The 24,975-nt window shown below is 38.0% G+C and overlaps 1 protein-coding gene across 4 annotated transcripts in view; it reads left to right on the top strand.

Moving 5' to 3' along the window:
* The window catches only part of METTL9 (methyltransferase like 9), a 58,600-nt gene that overhangs the window by 14,630 nt on the left and 18,995 nt on the right, over positions 1–24,975 (top strand). For all 4 annotated transcript variants that reach the window (XM_037813499.1, XM_037813501.1, XM_037813500.1 and 1 more), the window contains exons 3-4: positions 1,708–1,917; positions 21,530–21,714. In XM_037813499.1, coding sequence (XP_037669427.1) covers positions 1,708–1,917; positions 21,530–21,714 — 395 coding nt within the window. The remainder of the gene's footprint in view (positions 1–1,707; positions 1,918–21,529; positions 21,715–24,975) is intronic.

Genomic DNA, 24,975 nt, shown 5'->3' with positions numbered 1-24,975 from the left:
ACATTGCAGGCAGTCTAACTTTTCTGGTCTTGTCCCCTCACTATTTTGTAACTTACTCTTGGTCCTTAGCAAGTCAGCATCAGCATTTGAAACATGCATGTCCCACAACATGTTGCCTCTAATCTCTTCCTGCTCTGATTCCTGGCTCCTGAGTCAAATTTTGTAGAGGTATTTCAGTAAGTTCAGTAAATTTTCTCAGATTTGCTTTCTTCAGGTTGTTTTTCCACTAGAAGATGTGAAAATTGAGGATTAAATAAAAGCACCCTTTCTTTGGTGAGCTTTGGTTTCCCCTGGAAAGATGTTGTCGCAGGTAGCACCATGTTTACAATCTCTGGGTTCTCCTTCCCTCTCTCATTTAGCATTTCTGTGGGGCAGATGTTTTCCTGTAAATGTATCATTAGCATTGGTTAAACTTTCCTGTGGCCTTAAGGGGAAAAGGAGAGGGGGGAGTTTGTTACATGAATCGGAGCTCTTCATGAACTCCATCGTTATTTTTTTCCCGAAGGGGGTCTTGTCCTGAGCACTGTGTTCCACACATCTTTCTGGTTACCATATAGTAAGCGCATTGAACCTTCTGGTGATTTCCAGAAAGTAGCAGTACAGTATAGATTTCCCTGCCATTTCCTAGACCAGAGGTTTTCAAACGGTTTTTCAGTGTCTGAGGAGAGAGTGCCCCAGGCTGCAGAGAAAGGCCTAGAAGTGGGCTGGCAATGGGTCCAGGGCGCACAACCTCATTTCAACAAGAGCAGCTTTTCTTCTATCATTTTTTTATTGTCTGTGAATTCCATTCACTTACTGAAAAGGTTCTGATGCTTAAAAGAAGTTTGAGAATCATTGCTCTAGACAAATTAGGATTTGAGAGCTAGAACACAAGTTCTATATAGGGAGGACATTTTATTTTCCAAGAGGACGCTGCCAGCTTCCATGAGACTTGGATTGAGTTATAGCAGCTTTTCTGAGGGTTCTCTTTGATCCCCATTTTAACTCCTCTCAATCTCTTTGTTTCAAAGGCATTGCTGTGGTTTTGATTGTTTTTTAGGATCTTTAGAAATAATAGGACCCAGCCAATTGTGTAAGATATAGACTGCAACAAATTAAACAAGTATGAATCTACCTCTTAAATGCAAATTAACTGATATCTTAAGGACCACTGTTTTAATCTTTTCTGTAGTTTCTCTTAAAAATTTAATATATTAAAGCTGTTTTTTTCACCCTTTGTTTAGTTTAATATTCTAAATGGCTTTGTTTTCTATTTGATTTCTTTGCTTGGTGTTCTATTGTGGCTGGCTTCTGTTGGCCTATCTTCTCTTTTTACTGATAAACATGTTTTCTATTACACCTTCTACCTTTCTTTCCTAGTTTAACTTAAATTCTTCTGCCTTCACATTCATCTTTCAATTTCTTACGTATTTCTTCTTCTTTTCTGCTCTCCTCTCATCCTTTTCCCTTTCTGCCTTCAGTTCCCCTCCTCCCCCGATTCCTTTTGGGGTATTATTTTGCAACCCCAAGGACACTTGATATTTGGAGGTGTTTTCTTATGTTACTAGCTTTGCTTTTTAATCATTAATACAACTTTTATAAGTTTAAAAGACTATTTGTGCTGAATCACTACACGTACTTTGTAGGTGTGTGTGTGCAGTGGTGGTGGTGGGGTTAATTTGTATAGAATCCTGCATTTTTGTCCTTTTTTCTTTCTTTTTTTTTCAGGTTGCTAGGAAGAGGCTCAATGTTTGTGTTTTCACCAGATCAATTTCAGAGACTGCTTAAAATTAATCCAGACTGGAAAACCCATAGACTTCTTGATTTAGGTGCTGGAGATGGAGAAGTCACAAAAATCATGAGCCCACATTTTGAAGAAATCTATGCCACTGAGCTATCTGAAACTATGATCTGGCAGCTTCAGAAAAAGAAGTACAGGTATAATTTTTAGAAATAGTTTGGAGTATGTGTCTTGGTTTTAGATGTATTTCTTCCTCTTTTTTTTAAATTTTAAAGTCAGTTTTATTGAGATATATTCACATATGATACAGTCATCCATGATGTACAACCAGCTCTTCACAGTACCATCATACAGTTGTGCATTCATCACCCCAATCAATTTTTGAACATTTTCCTTACTCCAAAAAAGAATAAAAAGAAGAATAAAAATAAAAGTAAACAGGAATGCCCAAAGCATTCCATCCTCCCCATCCCACCCTATTTTTCATTTAGTTTTTGTCCCTGTTTTTCTACACATCTCTCCATACACTGGATAAAGGGATTGTGAGCCACAAGGTTTTCACAATCACACAGTCACACAATGTAAGCTACATAGTTATGCGATCGTCTTCAAGAATCAAGGCTACTGGGTTGCATTTCCACGGTTTCAGGTATTTCCTTCTAGTTATTCCAATACACTAAAAACTAAAAAGGGATATCTATATAATATATAAGAATGCCCTCCAGAGTGACCTCTTGACTCCATTTGAAATCTCTCAGCCACAGAAACTTAATTTTGTTTCATTTCACTTCCACCTTTTGGTCAAGAAGATTTTCTCAATCCCACAATGCCAGGTCCAGGCTTATCCCCAGGAGTCATGTCCCACGTTGCCAGGGGGATTTACACCCCTTGGGAGTCATGTCCCATGTAGGGGGGAGGGCAGCGAGTTCACCTGTCAAGTGGGCTTAGAGACAGGCCACGTATGAGCACAGAAAGGTTCTCTGGGGGAGACTCTTAGGCATAATTATAAGTAGGCTTAGCCTCTCCTTTGCAGGAACAAGCTTCATAAGGGCAAGCCCCGGGTTTGAGGGCTTGACCTATTAAATTTTTAGTCTTCAGTGTTTGTGAGACTATCAGTAATAACCCAGGTGGGGAAGTCCAACGTTTCTGCATTTTCCCCCATTTCCTCAAGGGGGCCCTGCAAATATATTTTTATTTTCTACCCAAATTACTTGGGATGTATCAGGATTTCTCACTAACCTGTGCAAACCTACCAGATCTCACTTCCTAGTCAAAGTTCTGTGTAATTATGGTGTTTGAATAAACTGACCATTCAAGTTAAATTATTTAGTGTGCTGCAGAAAGTGTAGATCCTGCACCAAATAAACATCTCTTCCCTTGGTCTCACATAGAAGTCAAAATTTTAAAACACAGAGACTGACCAGGTTAGACACAAAGAACTCAGCGTCTCAGAATTTAGAGATAACCGTAACAACTCAGGAGTAGATGTGACTGCTGTAAGGGCTTACAATCTAGGGACCCTGATAAGCTGTGCTCAAGATTAACTTCTCAGAATTTACACATGGTAGTTAGTCCATATTAGTGAGGCATTATAATGTTTGTCTTTTGGTTTCTGGTGTAACCTCACTCAAAATGCTGTCCTCAGGATCCATTCACCTAGTTGCATGTCTCACAGCTTCGTTCCTTTTTGCAGTTGCTCAGTATTCTATTCTATGCATACACTGTAGTTCACCATTCTCTTCATCAGTCGATACACTCTTAGGCTACCTCTATCCATTGCAAATCGTGAATACTGCTGCCATAAACACCAGTATGCAAATGTCCATTTGTGTCCCTGCTCTCAGATCTTCCAAGTACATACCCCATAATGAAATTACAGGACCTTATGGCACCGACATGCTTAGCTTCTTGTGGAACCACCACGCTGGCCTCCATTCTACTTCCTTACCAACAGTAAATAGGTACATCCCTCTCTCCATGTTTTCTCCAGCACTTGTATCCCTCTGTTTATATTTTTCCCTGAAATTTTATATAGATATATTCATATACCATACAATCATCCACACTGTACAATCAGTATCATCATATAGTTGTGCTTTCATCACCACAGTCAGCACTTGAACATATTCATTACTCAAAAAAAAGAAAAAAAAAAAAAAGAATAAAAAAGATTAAAAAATTAAAATACAATACAGTAATAAGGTCAGACAACAACACCACTACCAGGAAACCTATATCCCTCCCTTGTATCCCCCTCTCATAGACATTTAGCTTTGGCATATTGCCTTTGTTACATTTAACAGAAACATATTACAATGTTATTGGTAACCATAGACTCCAGTTTGCATTGATTATATGTTTTCCCCAATACCATCCCCTTTTCAATACCTTGCAAGGTTGTCATTCATTTGTTCTCTCACATGTAAAAATATTTTTACGTTTGTACGTTTAGTCACCATCATTGATCACTCTAGGTTTCGCTATGTTTTACAGTCCCAGTCTTTATCGTCTGTCTTTCCTTCTGGCATCATACATGCCCTTAGCCTTCCTCTTTCAGCTATGCTCACAGACATCTTTGATCAGTGTACTTACAATATTGTGCTACCATCACACAATATTTTGCTATCTATTTCTGGATCTATACAATCAATCCTGTTGAACATTCTATACTCCTTCAGCATCAAGTGCCTGATCTCTGCCTTCTCTCTATCTCCTGATAACCTGTGTTCTCAGCTTTTAACTCTCAAAGTTTGCTCATTAATGTTAGTTCATATTAGTGAGACCATACAGTATTTGTCCTTTTGTTTCTGGCTAACTTCACTAAACATAATGTCCTCAAGGTTCATCCACGTTATTATATGTTCTGTGACTTTGTTCTTTCTTACAGCTGCTTAATATTCCATCGTGTGTATATACCACAGTTTTTTTATACACTCGTCTGTTGATGGATGTTTGGGCTGTTTCCATCTCTTGGCAATTGTGAATAATAACCACTATAAACATGGGTTTACAAATGTCTGTTCGTGTCTTAGCTTTCAGTTCCTCTGAGTATTTACCTAGTAATGAAATTTCTGGATCATATGGCAGTTTTATACTTACTTTCCTGAGGAATCGCCACACTGCTTTCAAGAGTGGCTGCACCATTCTTCATTCCCACCAACAGTAAATAAGTGTGCCTCTTTCTCCATCCTCTCCAGCACTTGTAATTTTCTGTTTTTTGGATAATGGCCATTCTGGTAGGTGTGAGATGATATCTCATTGTGGTTTTGATTTACATTTCCCTATTAACCAGTGAACTTGAGCATCTTTTCATATGTTTTTGAGCCATTTGTTTTTCCTCTTCAGAAAAAGTGTCCTATCCATGTCTTTTGCCCATTTTTAAATTGGGTTATTTATCTCTTTGTTGTTGAGTTGTAGGATCTTTTTATATATTCTGGATATTAAACCCTTATCTGATACTTTGTTTCCAAATATTGTCTCCCATTGCATAGGCTGCCTTTTTACATTTCTGAAAAAGTCCTTTGATGTACAAAAGTGTTTAATTTTGAGGAGATCCCATTTATCTATTTCTTCTTTGATTACTTGTGCTTTGGGTGTAAGGTCTAGGAAACCATCTCCTATCACAAGATCTTTACGATACTTCTCTACATTTTCTTCTAAAAGCCTTATTGTCTTAGCACTAATGTTTAGGTATTTGATCCATTTTGAGTTAATTTTTGTATTATGTATCAGAGAGGAATCCTCTTTCATTCTTTTGGAAGTGGATATCCAGTTCTCTGAACACTGGTTATTGAAGAGGCTGCTCTGGCCCAGTTGTGTTGGCTTGACTGCCTTACAAAGGTCAATTGTCTGTAGATGAGAGGGTCTATTTCTGAACACTCAATTCATTTCCATTGGTTGGTATATCTATTTTTATGTCAGTACCATGCTGTTTTGACCACTGTTGCTTTGTAATATGTTTCAAAGTTAGGTAGTGTGAGACCTCCCACTTTGTTCCTCTTTCTCAAGATATTTTTGGCTATTTGGGGCACCTTGCCAGTCCAAATAAATTTGCTTATTGGTTTTTCTATTTCTGGAAAGTATGTTGTTGGGATTTTAATTGGTATTACATTGAATCTATAAATTAGTTTAGGTAGAATTGACATCTTAACTATATTTAGTCTTCCAGTTCATGAACATGATATGTTCTTCCATTTTTAAGGTCCTGTTTGATTTCTTTTGCAGTTCCTTGTAGTTTTCTCCGTATTGGTCTTTTGTGGCCTTGGTCGCTATTGTAAATGGAATTTTGTTTTTTTTTTTTTTTTTAATTTCTTCCTCCTGTTGCACATTACTTGTATATAGGACACTACTGATTTTTGCATGTTGATCTTGTAGCCTGCCACTTTGCTGTATTCATTGCTTAGCTCTAGTAGCTTTGCTATAGATTTTTCTGGATTTTCTACATACAGGATCATGTCATCTGCAAACAGTGAAAGTTCTACTTCTCCTCTCCAATTTGGATGCCTTTTATTCCTTTTTCTTGCCTAATTGCTTTAGGTAGAACTCCCAGAACAGTGCTGAGTATGATGTTAGCTATGGGTTTTTCTTGTATTGCCTTTATCATACTGAGAAAGTTCCCTTCTGTTCCTATCATTTGAAGTGGTTTCATCAAGAAAGGATGTTGAATTTTGTCAGATGCCTTTTCTGTAGCAATTGAGATGGTCATGTGGTTCTTCTGATTTGATTTATTGATGTGTTGTGTTGCATTAATTTATCTTGTGTTGAACCAGCCTTGCATACCCAGAATAAATCCCACCTGGTCGTGGTGTATTATTTTTTCAATGTGCTGCTGGATTCGATTTGCAAGTATTTTGTTGAGGATTTTTGCAGCTATCTTCATTAAAGAGATTGGGCTATAATTTTCTTTTTTTTTTAGTATCTTTGTCTGACTTTGGTATTAGGGTGATGTTGGCTTCATAGAATGAGTTAGGTAGCTTTCCCTTCTCTTTAATTTTTTTGAAGAATTGAGCAGGATTGGTACTAATTCTTTCTTGAATGCTTGGTAGAATTCACATCTGAAGCCATCTGGTCCTGGGCTTTTCTTTTTTTCTTTTTTTTTTTTTCTTTTTTAATCCTCTTTTCTTTTTTCCATATGTTTATTTTAAATTACAAGCTTCTATAGTCTGGACTTCTGAAGAAGTCATTTTACACCTTTAAAATTTTTTTTTATTAATAATTCAATTTTATTGAGATATATTTACATACCATGCAGTTATACAAAGTGAACAATGTTGTTCATAGTACCACCATATAGTTGTGCATCCATCACCAAAAGTAATTTTTGAACATTTTCATTACCACACACAAAAGTAATAAGAATAAAAATTAAAGTGAAAAAGAAGTTAAAGTAAAAAAGAACAGTGGTGCTTTTTTTTTTGCCCCCATTTTTCTCCTTATCCATCCATACACTGGACAAAGGGGAGTGTGATCCACATGGCTTTCCCAATTACATTGTCACCTCTCATAAGCTACATTTTTATACAATCGTCTTCAAGATTCAAGGGTTCTAGGTTGTAGTTTGATAGTTACAGGTATTTACTGCTAGCTGTTCCAATTCATTAGAACCTGAAAAGGGTTGTCCCTATTGTGCATAAGAGTGCCCACCAGAGTGATCGCTCGGCTGCTTTTGGAATCTCTCAGCCACTGAAACATTTCATTTCATTTCACATCCCCCATTTGGTCAAGAAGATGTTCTTCATCCCACGATGCCAGGTCCAGATTCTTCCCTGGGAGTCATGTTCCACATTGCCAGGGGTATTTACACCCCTGGGTGTCAGATCCCATGTAGGGAGGAGGGCAGTGATTTTCATCTGCCAAGTTGGCTTAGCTAGAGAGAGAGGGCCACATCTGAGCAACAAAGAGGCATTCAGGAGGAGACACTTAGATAAAATTATAAGCAGGCCTGGCCTCTCCTTTGCAGTAACAGTTTTCCCAAGGGCAAGTCCCGTGATTGAGGGCTCAGCCCATCAAATCACCAGTCCCCAATGTCTGTGAGCACATTAGCAACCATTGAGGTGGGGAAGCCCAACACCCCTGCATTTTCGCCCAGCAGTATTCTCATTATTGATAGCATATAATACTTCCCCTTTTTGTGCCTGGCTTATTTTGCTCAGCATTGTGTCTTCAAGGTTCATCCAAGTTGTCATATGTTTCACGACATCGTTCCTTCTTACAGCTGCATAGTATTCCATTGTGTGTATATACCACATTTTAATTATCCACTCATCTGTTGAAGGATATTTGGGTTGTTTCCATCTCTTGGCAATTGTGAATAATGCTACTGTGAACATTGGCGTGCAGATATCTATTCGCGTCACTGCTTTCAGATCTTCCGGGTATATACCAAGAAGTGCAATTGCGGGCTCGAAGGGTAACTCTGTATCTAGTTTTTTTTTTGTTTTATTTTGTTTTAATTTTTTTTTTAATTGAGATTGTTCAGATAACATACAACTCTCCAAAGATCCAAAGTGTACAATCATTTCCCCATGGCACCACCATACAGCTGTGCATCCATCAACACAATTATTTTTTTTCAATTTTTAGAACATTTTCACAACTCCAGAAAAGAAACAAAGGCAAAAAAAGAAAACTCACATCCTCCCATACCCCTAACCACGCCCCCCCATTATTGATTCATAGCTTTGGTATAGTACATTTGTTATTGTTGATGAAAGAATGTTAAAATACTACTAACTGTAATATGTAGTTTGCAATAGGTATATATTTTTTCCCTATATGCCTCTCTATTATTAACGTCTAGTTATAGTGACATACATTTGTTCTAGTTCCTGAGAGAGATTTCTTATATTTCTATAGTTAAACATGGACATTGTCCACCACAAAAGTCACTGTTCTATACATTCCCATCTTTTAACCTCCAGCTTTCCTTCTGGTGACATGCGTGACTCTGAGCTTACCCTTTCCACCACCTTCACACACCTTTTAGCACTGTTAGTTATTCTCATTACATGCTACCATCACCCCTGTCCATTTCCAAATATTTTAAGTTCACCCTATTTGAACATTCTGCTCATAACAAGCAACTGCTCCCCATTCTTTAACCTCATTCTATATTCTGGTAACTTATATTTCATGTCTATGAGTTACATATTATAATTAGTTCATATCAGTGAGACCCTGCAGTATTAGCCTTTATGTATCTTTCTTATTTCACTCAATATAGTGCCCTCAAGTTTTCTTCATCAACCCATTTCTTTTAAGATGGTTTTGTTCAAACACTATACACGCCGTCCTAAGTAAACAATCGTTGGTTCCCCGTATAGTCACATATTTATGTATTGAGCACCACTGCCACTCTCTATATAAGGACATTTCTTCCACAAAGACAGAGGAAGAGTCAAAGAAGGCAGAGAGGCAAAAGAAAAAGGCAAGAGAAAGAGAGAAAAACAAACAAACAAAGAAAAAAACTTGATAGCTAGAAGGTGACAAAAGGAAAGATAGCATTAACCTAAAGTAGAATAAGGAGTCAGACAACATCACCAATGCCTGGAGTCCCATACCCTTCCCCTATTCCCCACCCCCCCATATGCATTTAGCTTTGGTATATTGCTTTCGTTACATTAAAGGAAGTATAGTACAATGTTTCTATTAATTCTAGCCTCTAGTTTGCATTGATTGTATTTTCCCCCCAATCCCACCCTATTTTTAACACCTTGCAATGTTGACATTCATTTGTTCTACCTCATGTAAAAACATATTTGTACCTTTTATTACAATCGTTGCGCATCCTAGGTTTCCGAGTTACACAGTCCTACTCTTTATCGTTCGTCTTTTGTTCTGTTGTCCCACATGATCCCAGCCTTCCTCTTTCAACCATATTCACAGTCATCTTTGTTCAGTGTACTTACATTGCTGTGCTACTGTCTCCCAAAATTGTTTTCCAAACCTCTCACTCCTGTCTTTTCCTTTCTGTCTGCAGTGCTTCCTTTAGTGTTTCCTGTAGAGCAGGTTTCTTGTTCACAAACTCGGTCATTGTCTGTTTGTTAGAGAATATTTTAAGCTCTCCCTCATATTTGAGGGACAGTTTTGCCGGATATAGGATTCTTGGTTGGTGGTTTTTCTCTTTCAGTATCTTAAATATATCACCCCACTTTCTTCTTGCCTCCATGGTTTCTTTTGAGAAACCCACACATAGTCTTATCAAGCTTCCTTTGTATATGATAGATCGTTTCTCTCTTGCTGCTTTCAGGATTCTCTCTTTATCTTTGATGTTTGATAATCTGATTATTAAGTGTTTTGGCATAGGCCTATTCAGATCTATTCTATTTGGGGTACGCTGTGCTTCTTGGATCCGTAATTTTATGTCTTTCTTAAGAGATGGGAAATTTTCATTGATCATTTCCTCTGTTATTGCTTCTGCCCGTTTTCCCTTCTCTTCTCCTTCTGGGACACGAATGACATGTAAATTCTTGCTTTTCGTTTTGTCTTTAAGTTCCCGGAGACGATGCTCGTATTTTTCCATTCTTTTCTCTGTTCTTTTTTGTGTAGGCTTTCAAATGCCTTGTTCTCCACTTCCTGAGTGTTTTTTCTGCCTCTTGAGATCTGCTATTGTATGTTTCCAGTGTGTCTTTCATCTCTTGTGTTGTGTTTTCATTTCCATAGATTCCGCCAGTTGGTTTTTTGAACTTTCAATTTCTACCTTATGTACGTCCTGTGTTTTCATTATATGGTTCATCTCTTTTGCTGTATCTTCCCTAAACTTTTTGAATTCACTCATTATTAGTTGTTTCAATTCCTGCATCACAGTTGAAGTGCAAATTTGTTCTCCTGACCAGGCCATAACCTTATTTTTCTTGGTGTAGGTTGTAGTTTTCTGTTGTCTAGGCATGGTTTCCTTGGTTTCCCCAGTCAGGCCTCCCCAGACCAGAATGGGCTAAGGTCCCAGAAGGAAGAAATATTCAGTATCCGATTTCCCTGAGGGTGTGTCTTAGAAAATTAGTACATGCTCTGATGCCTCTGGTCACTGTGTTTTTCTGCCTAGCAGGTGGTGCCTATTAGCCTATAATTCTTGACTGGTGTAAGTTCTGAATGAAAGGCAAGTAGTAGAGCTGGGCCCCACCCCTTTCCTCTTAGCATTTCAGTGGTCTCTCTCTGCCTGTGCTATACCCTTGTCTGGGTCACAGAACTGGGAACTGAAAATGGCTAAGGCTTTCTCCACTGAGTCGAAAAAGGAACAGAGCTAGTCCAAGGCGACCCTCCAGCTCTCCAAGGTCAGTCGTCACCCAAAGCCTCTGTCTACTTGTTGGGGATTCGTACCTTGTAGTGAGCAGTTCACACCCGCTAATTAAAACCCCAGTTGGAGCTCAGCTGAGCTGTATTTGCTTGCTGGGAGAAAGCTTCTCTCTGGCACCACGAGGCTTTGTAGCTCGGGCTGTGGGAGAGGGGTCTCCTGATTTGGATCCACAGTTTTTACTTACAGATTTTATGCTGTGATCTTGGGCATTCCTCCCAATTCAGATTGGTGTATGATGAATGGACGGTCATGTTTGTCCCTTCAGGTATTCTGGATTATTTACTAGTTGTTCTAGTATTTTTTAGTTGTTCCAGGGGGACTACTTAGCTTCCACCCCTCTCTATGCCGCCATCTTAGATCCTCCTGTATCTGCTTTTCTAAGGAACTGCCAGACTATCTTCCAGAGTGGCCGAACCATTATACAGTCTCTCCAACAATGAGTAAGAGTTCCAATTTCTCCACATCCTCTCCAGCATTTGTACTTTCCTGTTTGTTTAATGGCAGCCATTCTAATTGGTGTGAGATGGTATCTCTTTGTAGTCTTAATTTGCATCTCTCTAATGGCTAGTGAAGCTGAACATTTTTTCATGTGTTTCTTGGCCATTTCTATTTCCTCTTCAGAGAACTGCCTCTTCATATCTTTTGGCCATTTTGTAATTGGGCTAACTACTATTGTCATTGAGTTGTAGGATTTCTATATATATATATATATGTAAGATATCAGTCTTTTGTCGGATACATGGTTTCCAAAAATTTTCTTCTGTTGAATTGGCTGCTTCTTCACCTTTTTGACAAATTCCTTTGAGGTACAGAAACTTCTAAGCTTGAGGAATTCCTGTTTATCTATTTTTTCCTTTGTTGCTTGTGCTTTGGGTGTAAGGTCTAGGAAGTGACCTCCTAATACAAGGTCTTAAAGATGTCTCCCTGTGTTATCTTCTAGGAATTTTATGGTACTGTCTTTTATATTGAGGTCTTTGATTCACTTTGAGTTAATTTTGTGTAGGGTGTGAGGTAGGGGTCCTCTTTTATTCTTTTGGATTTGGATATCCGACTCTCCCAGCCCCATTTGTTGAAAAGACTGTTATGTCCCAGTTCATTGACTTTGGGGGCCTTATCAGAGACCAGTCGGCTGTAGATCTGGGGGTCTATCTCCGAATTCTCAATTCAATTCCATTGATTGATATATCTATCTTTGTGCCAGTACCATGCTGTTTTGACTACTGTGGCTTTATAATAAGCTTCAAAGTCAGGGAGTCTAAGTCCTACCACTTCATTTTTCTTTTTTAGAGTGTTTTTAGCAATTTGAGGCATCTCCTCTTTCCAAATGAATTTGATAACTAGCTTTTCCAAGTCTGCAAAGTAGGTTGTTGGAATTTTTATTGGGATAGCTTTGACTCTCTAGGTGACTTTGGGTAGAATTGACATCTTAATGACATTTAGCTTTCCTATTCATGAACATGGAATATGTAGGGTCCCTTTCTGTTTCTTTTAGTAGAGTTCTGTAGTTTTCTTTGTATAGGTCTTTTACATCTTTGGTTAAGTTTATTTCTAGGTACTTGATTTTTTTAGTTGCTATTGAAAATGGTATTTTTTTCTTGAGTGTCTCTTCACTTCTTTCATTTCTAGTGTATAGAAACATTACTGAATTATGTGCGTTAATCTTGTATCTTCCTACTTTGCTTAATTTCTTTATTAGCTCCAGTAGCGGTACTGTTGATTTCTCAGGGTTTTCCAGATATAAGATCATACCATCTGCAAATAATGACAGTTTTACTTCTTCCTTTCCAATCTAGATGCCTTTTATTTCTTTGTCTTGCTGGATTTGGGCTTTTTTTTTTTTTTTTTTTTTTTTTTTTTTTTTTTGTGGGAGCTTTTTGATGACTGACTCAGTCTCTTTACATGTGATTGGTTTGTTGACTCGTCTGTTTCCCTTCGTGTCAGTGTTGGTTCTTCATGTGTTTCTAGGAAGTTGTCTATTTCATCTGAGTTGTCTAGTTTATTAGCATATAGTTGCTCGTAGTATCTTATCATTATCTCCTTTATTTCTGTGGGGTCAGTAGTTATGTCCCCTTTTCCATTTCTGATTGTATTTATTTGCAACCACTCTCTCTCTCTCTCTTTTTGTTAGCCTAGCTAAGGGTCCATCGATTTTATTGATTTTCTTAAAGAACCAACTTCTGGTTTTGTTGATGCTCTCTTGTTTTCCTATCCTCAATTTCATTTATTTCTGCTCTAATCTTTGTTATTTCTTCCCTTCTTTTTGCTTTGGGGTTGGTTTGCTGTTCTTTCTCTAGTTTCTCTAGTTAATTCCTCAATTTTTGCTCTTCTCTTTTAATATAGGCTTTTAGGGAAATAAATTTCCCATTCAGCACTGCCTTTGCTGCATGCCATAAGTTTTGATATGTTGTGTTTTCATTGTCATTCGTCTTGAGGTATTTACTTTCTCTTGTAATTTATTCCTTTATCCACTGGTTGTCTAAGAGTGTGTTGTTTAGCCTCCAAATATTTGTGAATTTTCTGGCCTTCTGCCTGTTACTGAATTCCAACTTCATTCCATTATGATCTGAGAAAGTGTTTTGTATAATATCGATATTTTTAAATTTTTTGAGACTTGCTTTGTGACCCAACATGTGGTCTCTCCTAGAGAATGATCCATGAGCACTTGAAAAAAATGTGTGTCCTGCTGTTGTGGGGTGTAGTGTTCTATAAATGTCTGTCAAGTCTAGTTCATTTATCATGTAAGTCAACATCTCTTTTTCCCTATTGATTCTCTGTCTAGATGTTCTATCCATTGATGAGAGCAGTGTATTGAAGTCTCCAACTATTATTGAAGAGGTATCTAGTTCTCCCTTCAGTGTTGTCAGTGTTTGCCTCATGTATTTAAGGGTACTCTGACTTGGTGCATAAATATTTATGATTGAAAAGTTTTCTTGATGAGTTGATGCTTTTATTAATATACAGTGTTCTTCTTTGTCTCTTTTAATTGTTTTACATTTGTAGTCTAATTTGTCTGATATTAATATAGCTACTCCTGCTTTTTTCTGGTTGTTGTTTGCATGAAATATCTTTTTCCAAGTTTTCACTTTCAGCTTATTTTTGTCCTTGTGTCTAAAGTGAATTTCTTGTAGACAACATAAACATTGGTCCTGTTTTTTAATCCATTCTGCCAGTTTTGCCTTTTTATTGGGGAGAGTTCTGGTTTGCTGATGCTGCTGTTTTGCAAAATACCAGAAATGGATTGGCTATTATAAAGGGGGTTTGTTTGCTTACAAAATTACAGTCCTAAGGGCATAAAAGTGTCCAAACTAAGGCATCAACAAGAAGATACCTTCACTGAAGAATGGCCGATGGCATCCAGAACACCTCTGTCAGCTGCAAAGGCACATGGCTGGCGTCTGCTGTTCCCAGGTTGTGTTTCAAAATGGCATTCTCCAAAGTGTCTCTGAGCTTGTCTTTCTTATCTTCTTCAGTTCCTGTGCATCTTAACAGTCTGGGGGTCCTCTCTTAGTTTCTCCGGAGCAAACTCTGGGCTAGCATCACCAAATGTCCTGTTTGCATCTCCAAGTGTCAGTTTTCAGTAACTTTCTGCAGAACATCTTACTCAGCTGCTCTGAGCTCCTTCAGTTTGTGAGCTCTTTTATTGGACTCCAGTGATTAAATCAGGACTCACCCTAAATGGGCAGTGTCCATATCTCCATAGAAATAATTTAATCAAACATTTCGTCCACAGCTGATTGAGTCACATCTCCATGGAAACAGTCAAAGATTCCAACCTATTCAACACTAACACATCTGCCCCCTACAAGATTGCATTATAGAATATGGCTTTTGAGGGAATGTAATATATCCAAACTGGCACAAGGATTTTAATCCATTAACATTTAGTGTTATTACTGTAAGAGTAGTACTTTCTTCTACCATTTTGTCTTGGATTTTATATGTTGTATCTTATTTTTTTCTCTGTGTCCTTTTACCCTTCCTAGTAGTCTTCATTTCTATACTCTTCTCCAAACCTGTCTCTCTTGTCTTTTCCTGTCAGCCTGTAGCACTCCCTTTAGTATTTCCTGTAGCACAGGTCTCTTATTCACAGACTCTCTCAGTGTCTGTTTGTCTGAAAATATTTTAATCTCTCCCTCATTTTTGAAGGACAGTTTTGCCACACATAGAATTCTTGGTTGGTAGTTTTTCAGTTTCTTAAATATATCGTACCACTACTTTCTTGCCTCCGTGGTTTCTGCAGAGAAATCTGTACATAGTCTTACCAAGTTTCCCTTGTATGTGATGGATCGCTTTTCTCTTGCTGCTTTCAGAATTCTCTCTTTGTCTTTGACATTGGCCAATCTGATCACTAAGTGTCTTGGAGTAGGTCTATTGGGTTCTATTCTGTTTGGGGTATGCTGCTCTTCTTGAATCTGTAGTTTTATGTCTTTCATAAGAGATGGGAAATTTTCAGTGATTATTTCTTCTGTTATTCTTTCTGCCCCTTTCCCTTCTCTTCTCCTTCTGGGACACCCATAACACATATATTTATGAGCTTCATGTTGTCGTTCAGTTCCCTAAGACCCTGTTCGTATTTTTCCATTCTTTTCCCTATCTGTTCTTTTGTGTGTATGATTTCAGATGTTCTGTCTTCCAGTCACTGATCCTTTCTTCTGCCCCTTCACATGTACTGCTGTATGTCTCCATTATGTTTTCATCTCTTCTGTTGTGCCTTTTATTCCCATACGTTCTGCCAATTTTTTTTGTCAACTTTCCAGTTCTCCCTTATTTTTGCCAGTGTCTTCTTTATATTTTTCATCTCTTTTGCTGTGTCTTCCCTCAGCTCATTGACTTGATTTTTTGAATTGATTTAGCCTATTTGAACAGCTTTAATTGGTTGTTTCTATTCCTGTATCTCAGGTGAAGTGTTAGTTTGTTCCTTTGACTGGTTTATATTTTCATGTTTCCTGGTATGGCTCATTACTTTTAGCTCTCTAGGCATCTGATTTTCTTGATTAGTTTATTCTGGATCTCATTTTCATGCTTTTACCTAGGGTTTTCTTGTTTCTTGGCTTTCTTTTCAATCTGTTCTCTGTTGTTCGGGGCAACTTATTCTAGACCTCTAACATAGCTTCTGTTTAGTTGATAAGAATTTTTCAACTCTTGTTTTTCTGTTTCTTGCTGTGCCTGTATGTGACATTTTTGTGAGAGGGTCTCCCCAGATATGATCGACCCCAATCAGATTTTCCCAGTCCAGACAGGCCCAGGTCTCAGGAGGAGGGTATGAAGTTTCCCTGAGAATGAGACTTCAGAGGTTGTCACACCCTCCTGTGAATCCTCTAGACTTGGTGCTTTTCCTATCCTGTCCAGCAGGTGGTGCTTGTCAGCCTGTAGCTCCCCAGCAGCGTAAAGAGGTGCGACAGATGCTTTTAATTCTCCATAGACCCTGTCCCTATCAGGGCCTGGTTGACTCAGTCTGGCTTCTGTTTCCCAGCCCCTGGGGTCTGAGTTCTTTGAAGGAGGGCTGCCACTTCAGCTGGGCCCTGCCCCTCCTTTTTTGGTGGAAGTTATGCCCTTTAGGGAATTGTCTCCCCCACTTGGCTCATTGCTTTGCCTCTCAGACCTAGCTTAGTTCCACCCTTGCCCGGGTCCAGCAGCCAATTGTGAATGTCTGAGCCTTTCTGTAATGAGCTATTTAGAATAGTTATTTCAGAAAAAGGGGGAAAAAAAAAAAGAAAAAAGAAATCCCTTTTCAAGGCCTTTCCCCTGCCCCCGAGTTTTGGCAGTACCAGTATAGACTATTTAAGGATATGCCTTTTAGGCCATTATCTCTTTCACCTGTTGAGTTACTCTTCCACAACTTTAATTCCACCCTTGTCTGGGGGAGTGCTGAAGCAGAGGATCTGATGGGCTATTGAAAAGTAAAATGATAACAAAGTTGGAGAGCAAGAAAAGAACAGGAAGAAAAAAAAACACCTTTTCAGAACCAGACCCCAGCTCCCCAGGTTTGCAAGCAAGAGCCCGAGTTGGTACCCATTTCTGTGTGCCCCTTTTTCTTGGAACCCAGCCCTTTCCCAGTATTCTGAACACCTCTAACTGCAAAAGTATCTTTTTTTTTTTTTTTTTTTTTTTTTGCTGTGTTTGTTAGCCCTGCCTCCTTTCTGCTGGCTCAGTTCCTCTTGTGCCTGCTCTTGGTTTATCTGTGCTTGGAGCTTTTATTCAGCAGTCCCAATTTCTTAATTAATTCTGCAGTTGGGGCCAGGTCAAACCTCCCTCCCTGCTCCCATCATAGATTGTTTCTTCTTCCCTTGGGGAACCAGCTCCAAGACAGTCTGCTGTGCCTGGGGTTAGGGGCACTAGCCCCCCTTGCCAGGGAAACTTACAGGTCTTTGCTGCGATCTCAGCCATCCACCCTTTCCAGACTGGTGGATGATGTGTGTCCGGTCACAGAAGACCCTGAAATGGCTGTTCCTACAGTTCCTGGCTATTTACCAGCTGCCCTAGAGGAGTAATTAAATTCCACACTTCACTACTCCACTATCTTTTCCCCCGTTGCTTCTTAAAGCATGTAAACCAGAAACAATTTTCCATGATTAGAAATTAAAAAAAAAAAAAAATCTTTCCATATCATAATTAAGTGGAAATTTACAGAGAAATAATCTTTCCTTGGCAGCATTTTTCTGGGATAGAGGAGTTAGTATTATAGGGAGGAAAAAGGGCTAGTGAGAGAGAACTTGGAAAAGGGAGATCAGATGTAGGAACTTGTTCCCAAATTGGAATCTGGCTTCTCACATCTTGGGTTTAAGACCATCTGCTTGAGAGATTTAGGAATTCTGTTCTTTATTCAGTACAGATTCTGTTGAATGGGAGAAGGTGCTGAGTATAGAATGGGGGGTGGGAAGGCTGGGAGGGCAGTGGTGAAGTGTGCCACGTTCTGGATGATATTTTGGAAGCCTGGCCTAGCCTTAAAGAGAAAAGAGAAAGAATTTTGCAATCACTCACTTTCCTGTTCACATAAGTTTCCACTTATTCACACTAATCCTAGAGACAGCACATCATTGCAGCTTTTGGAGCAAGACTGGATTGAACATTGGCAAAACATGGAAATTTTTAGCCTGGAAAATGGAAGGCTAAGGCGGGGTGGGGGTGGGGGTTGGTGGTGGTGGGTGGAAGGGAGGATTACTATAAACAGATACTTGATGGGATTTTATTTGGAAGGAATGAGTAGGTATAGTCTAGTATGTCAGGCACAGTTGGGCCCAGAAAGTTGAGTTACCAGGTAAGAGACAAGGGAGATCGACCTTCCTGTCAGCTCCTCGTTACTGACACTGTTAAAACAGCTATTAGGGATGTTACAGGAGGAGACTTAGGTTGGTATGAGGTTGAACTAATTTGAGCTACAGTAATCTTAGGTTAGGTCCTGGTGGGTCTGTGTGGTGAATTTAACTGTAATCCTTCAGTTAGGACTTAATTCACTGTTTCAAAATTTGGATAGCTTTGACTTTTGTTACATCAGTGACTTAAATCACTGAATTTCTGATTTGACTCTCCTCCCACTTAAAAAATAATCTTTGCTTTGAAGTAGTTCTGGGGAGGAGGGTGTTGGAAACATGTCTTCAAATGATCCCTCCTAACACATCTCCCCCCTCTTTGAGACTAAGTGACTAAATGGGATTTTTAGTGAAAAAAATATATTGAATTAGTAATTTAAATATATCTAGAGTTTACATGATATGTAACCTAGTACCATATAAAAATACTAATTTTTTCTCCTAAGGTATAGCACATATTGGATATATGACAAAATCCTTTTGCAGTTTGACATACATGGGAATTTATACTAGTTGCCAGTCTTCCCATAATATCATTAGTATGATGTAAAAACATATTTACAAAAGTGGCAAATTTTATGACCATTGGTACAGTTTGAGATTTTAATGAAGAGGTCTTATTATGTAAATTTAGCATTTACCCAGCCCATGTCAAGGCAAACTTCTGCTTAATTCCATATTTTTGTTTCTTTTGGGAGGAAGGTATTTTTTGTTTCTCTTCAATATCTGGACCTATGAACAACTGGCTTTTTAATTAAGGTTCTGGATGGCATTTTTGAAGTAGCTCAATAAACAGAAAATGGATGGATTTTTCCTCTGTATTTGTTAAAAGTTTAAGGATATATCTTTGATTTTTTAATATAAAACAATAAGTTTTCTTTATATTGTTGGTTTTGTTTTTTATTTAGGATTTATCAAAATGCTGATCGCTCTTTCACTTCTCTAAGGAAAAACATGTATTTTAACTCTTAATGGAAGGGAAACTGTTATTAATTCATTTTCTTGAAAATAATCCACTAAACAGACACCCTGCTTCTAGGGTTAGAAACCCTGTTTCTGGAAAAGCCATAGATGTAGGAAGGGATTGCACAATTAATTCTTGATTGTATGCAGTAAGTGAACAGTTCCCACAATTCAAATGATAATAAAGTAAAAACGGTTCTCTGGCGGGAAAATTTGGCAGCACGTTCACCTCCCTCAGGCTTCTTTACCAAGTTATTGTTAAATTAGTTTGTTGCTTGTGTGATGGTTAGTAGATGGGTGGAGGAAGCAAGGTGCTGGCAAGGTGCTGAGTGATAAAGGGCATGAATTTGGAATTAAATCCTCACAGACAGTTCATATACGGATAATCAGAAACTAATTGTATGTATATTGAACACCAGAGAACAAAGATCAGTAATTTTGAAAGATGCTTAACCTTAATCTGTTAACTGTGTAGGTTTGGGATCTTTCCGAAAATGAAAGAAAAGATTGTAGTTAAGAGTTCTGTTTTCCATGTGAATATCCTCTTCTTCTTTTTTTAATGGAAAGATAGTGGAGACTGAAGTACAGATTGCCATCTACTCAACCTGCCACGTTAGAGCATCCATTCAAAGAAGGACTGTCAGGTTCTTTCTCACCTTATATAGAGAGCTATATCTGAATAACATACTAGGAGAATTTCCAAGTTGTAATTTTTACTCTGCTGTGATTTGCATTGTAACTTTGGACAAGTCACTTCTTTCATTTTGCTTATTAGAAGAGGAAAATTCTAACAACTTGTTGGAATTCCTGGGCTAATATGGAGCTTGAGTGGGGCAAATAAATTTGTCTTCCTCATTGTAACTGAGCTTACAAATAAGAATCACAAAACAGAAATTAAGGATGAAGTTGGGCTTCTATAGGTATAGGTTTAACTGTCTCAGCACTAAAGCCATAATTTTCTTTTAGGAGCATTAATTTTTTTATCTTTCAAAATTACAACATGGAAACTACCAATATGAAACTATTCTGAAATGGATTTAGTGAGACTATTCTAGATTATAGCAGGTGCTGATGATTTTTGGCTGCTGCTTCATTGTAGGTACACCCCTAAGCTTTTTGTTGTTGTTGTTTTTGAAATCAAGTGCACAACTTATTTTTTCCAGTTTGTGATTTTAAATTGCCCATTTGGCTGAGATATGAGTTTACAAATAGTCCTTTCTTTTTAATTGTTCCTTTTGGTTTTAAAATAGGAATTGAGCTATTTTTATCCTGAAAGTAGAATCTTCTGCAGTGTTTTGAAACTTCTTTGAATAAGCTAAATCCAGCTTCTAAAATTACCATTGCAGTCACAATTTCAATACAACAAAGTGATTTTCAAGCCTTAATGCCCTACTTAGGCCAAGCAATATGGAGTGTAATAAAACACCTATAACGAAAAAGGAATCAGACTAGTACCTTGAAGTTTGTTACAGTGTTGTTTTGGAGGAGGTTTATTTTAGTTTTAAAAAAAATCTGGGTTGAAAAGAAGCAGCAGCTGAGTGGTTTGCTTTTTATTCTGTTTGCTCTAAAATACCATTATGCTTATATGAGTTTTTCAAATCAGCCCTCATTGTACTTTTAGAATTTTCTAAGACATCTCTACTGTATTTGCTCAGTATTTTCAAAGACTTGTTTACCAAAGATCCTTTTTCTTGTTTCCTTTTTTTACCTGTCTTTATAACATATTTCACCTACTAAATTCTGATTGGTATAACCAAGCAGGAGTAATTTATAGAATTACCTAATGGTGTGGCTAACAAAGATTTTTACTATAAGAATACCCCCCCCCTTTCTGTAAATAAAAACATTATAAAGGACTAGAAATGTTCTTGTGTGTGCGTGTGAGAGAGAGAGTGAGCAGGAGTCTGCTGTTCATTACTGATGTTCAGGAATTTTATACTCTGGTTTCATAACCATTTTTATTACCTTGTCTCGTCATACTTATTGAACATGTGATTATTAGTTCTTGTAGAGGAACTTATATTTGAGATTTGGAAATAGATGAAACACTAAATTTAAAGAAATATGGTTGCTCTTTCTCTGTTCTCCCACCATTTTATTACTGCAAATGTGAATTATAAATGAAGATTTTGAATTTGCTTTGCTTAAGAAGACAAAGCTTCAGCCTTTACTGGCGCACTGTTCTTTTTAATGATGTCTTTGTAGGGAGAATTGTTTTAATCCAATTCTTTCTGATTTTTCCAGAGTGCTTGGTATAAATGAATGGCAGAATACAGGGTTCCAGTATGATGTCATCAGCTGCTTGAATTTGCTGGACCGCTGTGATCAGCCCCTGACTTTGTTAAAAGATATCAGAAGTGTCTTGGAGCCAACTAGAGGCAGGGTCATCCTGGCCCTCGTCTTGCCCTTTCATCCCTATGTGGAAAACGGTAAGTGTGATTAGGCAGACTATTACTCTGGGTAGATGTTTATTGGTATTTGTGATTTTATGCTGTGCACAATTAAGCATTGTCTGGTATTATTTAGAATAGAATGGAATTTAAAATAATACAATTAGCCCACAGAAAATATCACCTTCGTTAATGTTCATCTTAACTTCCCTTGTACTCAGAGGAATCTACATGCTTGAGATTGAAAGCCTAAAATGAATCCGTATTCTCTAGTTTTAAATGGAGCTCAAACCATTTTCCTATTAGTTTGTAAGTCGAGTCAAACAATAAATGAAGCCTTTTAGTCTGCTTGTATGTACTTGCTGAATGCTACAGTGATTTTGTTTTGCATTTGCTATCTTTTGTCCCTGACCCTAAAATGATAAATGCTGCTATTCTTTTTTCCCTACCTGAAGACCATTTGTGTTCCAGCATGTATGTTTGCTTTGTGTAACACTGGATGTTTTTTTGCATGGTCTTTTTCTTCAGCAATGTTGAATGAAGAGTATATTAGAAGAAATGGTTTGATTTCATATCACTTTGTATTTGCCATGACTTCTAGCTGTAGTCACATTAATTCATTGCTAAAGTTTTAGTTTATGTGGTTTGTGTTTTAGGTCGGATTGAAAGTTATGACTAAGCCTCTTGTATTTTTATAAGTTAATGTACATTAATATAAAATTATTTTTTATATAAATTATGCATGTCAATCTTTATAAATCTTTAGTTTTTCTATTTTATGGTTTAGTTCACTGTTGGATTCAAAACCTCTAAGAGCTTGCAGACAATTTTAAGAGCTCCATTAATATTTTGCAAGTGTCATGGCTATCAAATATCTGTGAAAATCTGTGTCTTAAGGAATAATACTAATACTTGGTTATAACTGAAGTTCTGTATGGGTTTGTGTTGTCATTCTCTTGCTCCTTAGTTTCTTCTTGTGTCACCCCCGACGCCCCCATGTCTTAGTCCCTCCACATTTAATGCTTGTCTTAACATTTATCAAATGGTTTTAGATTTGTGATGATAGTTGGAGAAATCTTTAGACATGGGAGGGTGGGGAAGAGGAGAATAAGTAGAACAGATATCCCTTCCCATATCTTCTCTTTTCCATTTTTCCATTGCTGATTTGATTGGTTTGTCATAGTAAAAGAAAAGCTGCTTGGAGTGTGAGTGCCTATATATCATGGTAGGCCACAAAGTGAAAAACCTAGTAAATGTCCTCCTGGATAATTAAGCTTCGGCCCCATCTCTCTGCATTTGCAATCGCTAGTCATCAGGTTGCAAGGTTCTGGCTTCCTGGGTCCTGATGGGCAACCACATGATAGAACTTCAGTGCTATTTCCTGGCATAGCAGGAGGTGAAAGAACAGGGGGAGGAAACATTAATCTAAGCATGAATTTTACTTCCTTCTGTTTCTGACCCTAAAAATTGAGAGGAAGTCAAACTGGACAAGAGGGCAGTCTCCACTAAGAATTGAAAACAAGCCCCTTGATTGTGGGCATATGGAGTGTCGCCTTTTGAGTCTAAGGAGTGGCATATGACACATTGCAAACCCGAGACAAGAAGCCCTGTTGCTGTGGGTGACCTTTAGTGACCTATACATTTTGCAGACTGCTCTGTGGCACTCTCTTATTGCTTCCTCTCTCTAAGTCACTAATTGGATCCTGATGCTTGCCATGTGAAACTGTGAGAAGACTGGGTGGTGCAAGGTGATCTTGCTGTGTGAGCTCAGGAATACTGGCTGTTTTAGGGATAGTGGGGTGTGCTTTGCATAGTTGGCTCAATTTAGTTTTTAACCAAAAAGCAATTATAGGTAAAATGATTGCTTATGTAATGCTTTTTCGTTTGTCTTGAAGTTGGACCATGGCAATTTTGTTACTTAGGTTAACTTGGAAAAACCAAAATGTAAGATATACTTTTCTAATTTCAGTTTGGTTAACTGGCCCAATTTTGGTTAAGGGTGGTTGAATCTAGTGAGCATTGTTTCCAGCACCAACAAAAGGAGAATTATATTGTAGAAATGAAAATTAAATGACATGTTTAATTTTTCAAAATTATAATTTGTATAAAAAAGAAGTTCATGGTAACAATAATTTAAGCAGCTTTCGGTAGGGTACACAATAAAAAGTTTCTCATCCACTCCAGTCTGACAGTCTTGTTCAGGTTTCTTGAATATTCTTGCAAGGATAATCTATGCAAATATAAGCATATGTGTACACATATATTTAAAAATTGTTCCTACAAATGGAAGCCAGTTATAAATATTTTTATTGCATTTTTTCCACTAAAATATATCTAAAAAACAAATCCATATCAGCACAAATATAGCTGCATCGTTGTCTAGATGTAAGCAGTGGTATGCTAGTGCTGGCGTGTACTGACTCGTGATTGCTGATTGTTAAATTTGCAGGAGTTTAGTGACCTGGTTGTTAAAACAAGGCCATTGCTGAAATTGGCTATGATGGGAGTATTTACAGCATGGAAATTGGCAGCACTACAAGTAGCCTTCCTTTTCCCCAAGCCAGTTGTTAAACGTTAAACATTTACCTGCATGCCACTAGATGTATGTAAATTTTACTTAAGGAGACCCCTACTGATGTACTTTTAGATCCCAGCAGTTCATGATAGTAAAATGAGTACTCTTGCTCAGGTCTTTGCACACATGTATAAGTATGTATCAGGATGCTTTTTGCTTCAAGAAACAGAGGGAGCAACTAAAAGTAGCTTTTAAAAATAAAGGATTTATTTACTCAAATACAGAAAAGTTTGGTTAATTCATCGATGCAGTTGTTCCATTGAAGTCCAGAGCTTGCTTCTTTTCTTCGTCTTTTGCGTTTTGACATTTCCCCTCCTAATTACTAAGTGGCTGATGTAGTGCCCAGCATCATGTGCAGTCATGATAACATCTTGGAAAGAAGAGGTGTGTGTTCTCCCATACATCATTTTTTACTAGTGAGGGGAACCTTTCCTGGAAGTCTCCCCAGCACACTACACTTTAGGCCCCATTGGTGAGGATTGAGGGACGTGTCCCTGCCCAGCCAGGATGCACTCTTTGGGTCTGGGGAGGGAGTTGTCACAGGCATATGCCAGCAACAAAGATGGAAGGGAAGAGGCTGAATCTGTATTCAGTTACCATGAATACTCTTCTGCCACAGAATATCTTCAGTCAGTTAAAAACTGTTTACTAAGTACCTAGGGCTGGTGAGCAAAACACAGATTAAAATCCTTGCCCTAGTGGAATTTACATTCTAGGGAATGGAG

The sequence above is a fragment of the Choloepus didactylus genome, chromosome 21 (assembly GCF_015220235.1).
Source record: "Choloepus didactylus isolate mChoDid1 chromosome 21, mChoDid1.pri, whole genome shotgun sequence".
Lineage (NCBI taxonomy): Eukaryota > Metazoa > Chordata > Mammalia > Pilosa > Megalonychidae > Choloepus > Choloepus didactylus.
Note: the sequence above shows the minus strand (reverse complement) of the source record. Positions and strands in the feature narration are given on the sequence as shown.